Consider the following 5699-nt stretch of genomic DNA (forward strand, 5'->3'; position numbering starts at 1 on the left):
ATACAGTTTCCTCGTTGAGGGAGCTCTGGATTGGAGGATGGTCTCAACAACCTCGGTTGAGAGACCGGAAGCTATGAGTTGTGCCCCCTCAGGGGCCACACCCACAACCTCCACAGCTCCGGGCGGGGGTTCAAGATCATACCCTCCGCCTGTGAGAGGAGATCTCTCCCGACGGGAGTCTCCCATGGAGCGCCGTCGAGGAGAGAAATCAGGTCCGAGAACCATACTCGGCCCGGCCAGAACGGGGCTACTAGCAATAGACGGACCCCCCAAATTGAGATGCCCAGGGATGTAAACTGCGCTCAGCGAGAGAAGTTTGCCCTGGGACCACACAAGGATCTGGTACGCTACTTTGTACAAACGGCGTGAGTGCAGACCTCCCTGGTGGTTGATGTAAGAGACCACTGCTGTGTTGTCGGTGCGCACCAACACATGGTGACCTCTCAGGTCTGGGAGTAAGTAGGCGTAATCCCGTTGAAATGAGGCGGAGGAGAACCAAACTGGATTCTGTAGCCCCTCTCTAAAGTGTGCAGGACCCACTGAGACACATTTGGCATTAGTTTCCATGCTGCCAAAAAGTCTACTAGGGGAATCAGTCTCTCGAGAATGATCTCTGGTGTAATGCGAGCAGCCAGCTCGGTGCCCTGTAACGGCGAACCGGCAGGGAACAACCGAACCTGCTGCTCTAGAGACCTCCGCGGAGGTGGCGAGCCTCTTAGCACCGCTACGTTGCCGGGCGGTGACTGAGAGTGGCGCTCCAACCTCCTCGGAGGAAGACAGGCGGAGCGCCGAGCCCGCTCCCCGGGAGGAAGTAACCACCAAGCGGGCTTCCGGTCCCGGCGAGCGAGCGCCGGATCTGGCGGGTGAGGAAGAAGATAGGAACCTTCGCCCCTGCTTAACTGGTGTCTTTTCTTTTCATGTGCTTTTGACATTTTCCTAATATATTCTCTTTTCTAGGGACTGACAACACCAAGTAAGACTCACAACTGACACACACACAGAGCGCTTGCTGAATGACAGAAAGCTGACGCTCGTCTCACCGCATGTGCTTTTATAGCTTCCTGGTCACTACGTCACCCGCCCGTGACGTCTCGCCCATCTATTGGTCTGATTACACATGAGGTTCAGAGCCGGTCACGCTGAAGGGTGTTCCCTAAGCGTCTTCCGACGCAGCTCGAGTTCCTGAAGAGGAACTATATGTTTATACGTGAAATCCTGGAGGGGACGAAGGATTGGTGTTGCATGGGGACGTAATGACGTGTGCCATTAATCGATCTATGTACTATAACGTAAAACGGGAACATGAAAGGAATATTCTAAAAGCAACTCATGTAAACACCATAATCATAATATTGTCTTATTTAGAATAAGGTAAATAATTAGATTATTTATTTATTTTAGTCATTTAGCAGAAATGACTAAAATAATCTACATTTACAGATTACTGATGTCCATGTAAATGTAATCAGTGTAAGGCTCGTTACCTACCAATACAACGCTATCTCAGGACCAGTTCGTACTTTTTTTCAAGGTGACTAATTCATATGAATTTGTATGACCTCACTCATACAATTTGTGTGCGGGGTAGGTTTAGGGGCGGGGTTTAAGGTCCTTGCACACTGAGTCCGAAATTTTCGTATGCGTTTTTACATCTTTTTCATATTCGTCATCCTTTCCTATCATAATGCGAAAATTGAGAAAATCTAAACTGATCCGAATTTTTTTATGATGGACGAAAGTTTCGGAGGCAGTGTGTAAGCGTGATTGACACAATATGAGGTCATATTTATTTTTTAACGGGCTAAAATTTCAAATGAAAATTTCGGACTCAGTGCGTAATGAACTTTAGGGTGGCCTTTCGTATGAATTCCTACAAATTAGCCACGTCAGTTGCACTCGTTCCTGTTGGGCAGGGGTGTCCAATACTGCTCCTGGATTGCCACTGTCCTTAGAGCAGTGTTTCTCAACTGGTGGGTCGCGAGACCGTTCTGAGTGGGTCGCGTAGTGTACGGCCAAAGAAACGACATCAACAACAAAAAACTTAATTCTTAATGTTTTTCTGATGCGAGACTTTTATTTTAAAAGACGTGCATGAAAGCTGTTGACACTTCTGTCAGATGCAGTTTAAGTAAAACGCAGAAAAACGCGCTGTCCCGATTCAGTATCTACGGTCGAATGAGATGTTGACAGGTTTAATGTCAGTGTCATTATTCTATCGTTATTTTCGTAACTTGTTATGGAATAAAAAGTCTCTCACCTCAGAGAAATTAACTATCGTGTCCTTCCAGGTGTTATACCGTGCTCGTAGCGCGCACTCTTTAATAGCACGCACGAATGTGGCGCAGCGGCGTATTTCACTTCACTAAAGCGCAGAAACTACGAGCATGCAACGCGTGAAATAAAAGTACAGTACCGATAAATCACATAACTGGTACTGCGTGTGATAGCTGGGAAGGAACTACATGAAGATATGATATATATACTGTATATATATATATATATATATGTATATATATATATATATATATATATATATATGTATATATATATGGTAAGTGGGTCACGGCTTGATGACCATGGGAAAACGTGGGTCCCAAGGCCAAACCAGTTGAGAACCACTGCTTTAGAGTTTAGCTCCAACCCCAATTAAACACACCTGAACCAGCTAATCAGCGACTTACCTAGTAGTGTTGTCAAAAGTACTGACTTCAGAAAGTTACGTCTATCAGCGTCTATCCCTAATATATCTGCACATAGACGGATCCGCTGACAGACGCCTGCTTTCAAACGCCCCCGTGTGCTTTTGTATGAGCACTCGGTGAAGAGCGTGAAGCAATGATCATGTTCGCCAATCACACTCATATCTGTTGAGTGCGTGAATACAATGGCCAATCAGCAGTTTAAGAATCCGCTCAACAGCGCTCAAATGTTAGTGGGAATTGGACATTTTTACAATTTCTGTACTGACTTTAGACAACACTACTTACAAGGCATACTAGAAACTTCCAGGTAGGTGTGTTGAGGCACGTTGGAGCTAAACTCTGCAGGACAATGGCCCTCCAGGACCGAATTTGGACACCCCTGCTTTTGTGTGTCCTCAGTCTGGCAACTCACGTGAGCATTGAGTCTGAGGACAAACAGATGGGAGAAACAACTCTCTCCAATATTTTGAATTTGGACTGCAGTACCCATTTCAACCACTAGTTGTCATATTACATACTGCACCCTTAAAAGTGGGGTTTAAAATGATGATAACAAAGGGGTTCAGCACAGGGTAAGCACACGATAGTCCACTTTAGACAATCTACTAACTATAAGTAACTTTGCACATACATGTCAGCTTGCAGTCATTAGTATTAGTAGACTGCCTGCTTAATATCTTCTAACACTTTATTTTGATTGTCTCCTAACAGACATTCTACTCACTATAAGTACTACAGGTGGGTGTTAGGAGTTCTGCTGAAATTATTTTACAATATATAGATTTTTAGGCCTGTCAGAGTTAATGTTAATGTTGATTAGGCTACAGGATTTAACAATATCTTTCTTTTTATATTGACAGTCTTGCTTGCAACAGTAAGAAAACAAATCTGCTTATAGTTGGCTGAAAAAAAATGCTAAATACTACTAACAGTTGATCTCGTCTTCCTTGTGACGTACACATTCAGTAATATTTTTGAGTGTATCTAATAAACGATTCTGTAATTCAGAGTATGTAGATGATATTAGCCAAAATAGCCCATGACTTTCCACTGACTTTGATAAAAAATGTACATATTTTAATGACAAAATTGAATGCTCATAAACATCAGAATTCTTCGATGTACAATTCTAGAAATTATCTGAATGAGAAAGGTTTAATATCTTTTTCTTTCAAGGTTTTGCATTCCATTATTCATAGTTTATGCTGATTGAAGAAAATGGAAATGAGTCTATAATGAGAATTAGTCAGATTTCCTCTCTCTGATCTCGCTGATGTTTCTCTAAGGAGGGAAACAGATGCTTTGGATCTGCCCCACCAAAGCACCATTCTCAAGACTTTACTGGTCTTTTCAGGCTTATTGTAAAAATCAGCATTATAAAAGGTGGTCATATCTTTATAGATGAACAGATCTGACAGTGTCAGCTTCATCTGCCATGTTGAATCCAAAAATAAACAGCTCAAACACTCACACATATATACAATATTATAAAGCAAATAATCACAACCACTCTTTTTTTTCTTCTCTACAGTCTCTTAAGAATGATGATGCTGTGCCCAAGAAAGATGTTCAGAAGATCCTGGAGCTCAGTCACAAGCAAAGGTAAAGCTTTTTTTTTTCTCCACTGGACAATTTTTTGCACTCTCTACGCAGCTCCTCCCGAAGAAACGCTCACTGTGTCATTAACTCTCAGCCATTGATCGGAGCCATAGTACAAATGACTTACTTATGAAGATGCAATTCTAAGAAATATTGAGATTTAGAAGTATCACCAGCAAACTGAAGCAGGCATAACAAAGAACTGAACCTAACAGGGAGTATAAATGCACAGAATAAATAAGTGAACTAAACAGAAACAGATGAACAGAATTAACTAATGAGTAACCAAGGAGACTAAATATATAGTTCAGTCATGAAACTCTAGATGGCGCATTCTGACGGGGTGTTAACGTAACTGATGATATTCAAAGAGTTAAACGACTTGGCACAAGCTGATTGGTTCATGCTGCATATGCAGCCAATGAGCTTACTGCCTTGCATTTATATGGCTGGCTAGCATTCACTTGAGCTGTCCTACTACAACATTGTGAATATCATTAACGGCAACAGCATGTACTTCAACTCTGTATTGAAATGTTAGTGAATATTATCAATAGCAGCAGTAGCAGAAGTTTTGTTGCGTTGGCCGTATCGCACTGCATACATTGCAGACCGCTTTACCTATTGTTAGGGGTCTATTGATTTGGTCATATTGTGCCGCTCGTGTCTGGCGTAGACACCATGTTAGAGTAAAATAGGCATTCGCCTAGCTACTCGTATGCCTAATTAATTGAGCTCTCAGCAGTTCAGTCTCTTGTGCAGTAGCAGCAGCTTGCATAGGCATTCAGTCATCGAGATTTTTTTCAGCAGCATGCACAGCATTTCTATGTTGCAAATTTTAATTAACAACACAATTAATATAAATGCAGACAACTGCATTTAAATAATGTCACTGTAGTGTCTTGCTCAAGGCCATCTTGGAACGAGCCACGCATTTAGTAATGATGTGTTCATACAATGCAAACATTATTGTTCTTAATATGCTATATAAATATTTTAAATTATCAAAATAAATGAGCAGCTGCTTCCGAGACAGAATTAGTCCTGGGCATATGACACCACAACTACAGGGTGTACAGTGATTTATTCTTTCGCCAAATGTTTTGTTAGCTTATTAATAAGTTAAAGGTAAACACAGTCTCCGGAGCAGCAGCAGTACATATGTCTTGGCAATAGATCTGCTTGTTCTGGAGGGTTTTATCGGTTTTATCTTTTCTGCCTTATAGGGATGATTTTAAGCATATTATTGTATTAACAGCAGCATACATATTTAATTGTTTTGTTTTCTTCTTCCAGCTTTGTTGGGGGGTTATTTTATATGCTATTTGCAGCAGCAGTATGTCTTAAATACTCATGGCACCGTATCGCCATATGCATTTGAAGTAGCAAGTTCCTTTA

The 5699-nt window shown here is 41.8% G+C and overlaps 1 protein-coding gene across 4 annotated transcripts in view; it reads left to right on the top strand.

Annotated features, from left to right (window-relative positions):
• The window catches only part of LOC107656854 (leucine zipper protein 2), a 113270-nt gene that overhangs the window by 76537 nt on the left and 31034 nt on the right, over window positions 1-5699 (top strand). For all 4 annotated transcript variants that reach the window (XM_016444802.1, XM_016444803.1, XM_016444805.1 and 1 more), the window contains exon 3: window positions 4234-4304. In XM_016444802.1, the coding sequence (XP_016300288.1) occupies window positions 4234-4304 (71 nt within the window). The remainder of the gene's footprint in view (window positions 1-4233; window positions 4305-5699) is intronic.

The sequence above is a fragment of the Sinocyclocheilus anshuiensis genome, unplaced genomic scaffold (assembly GCF_001515605.1).
Source record: "Sinocyclocheilus anshuiensis isolate Anshui unplaced genomic scaffold, SAMN03320099.WGS_v1.1 scaffold2069, whole genome shotgun sequence".
Taxonomy (NCBI): Eukaryota; Metazoa; Chordata; class Actinopteri; order Cypriniformes; family Cyprinidae; genus Sinocyclocheilus; species Sinocyclocheilus anshuiensis.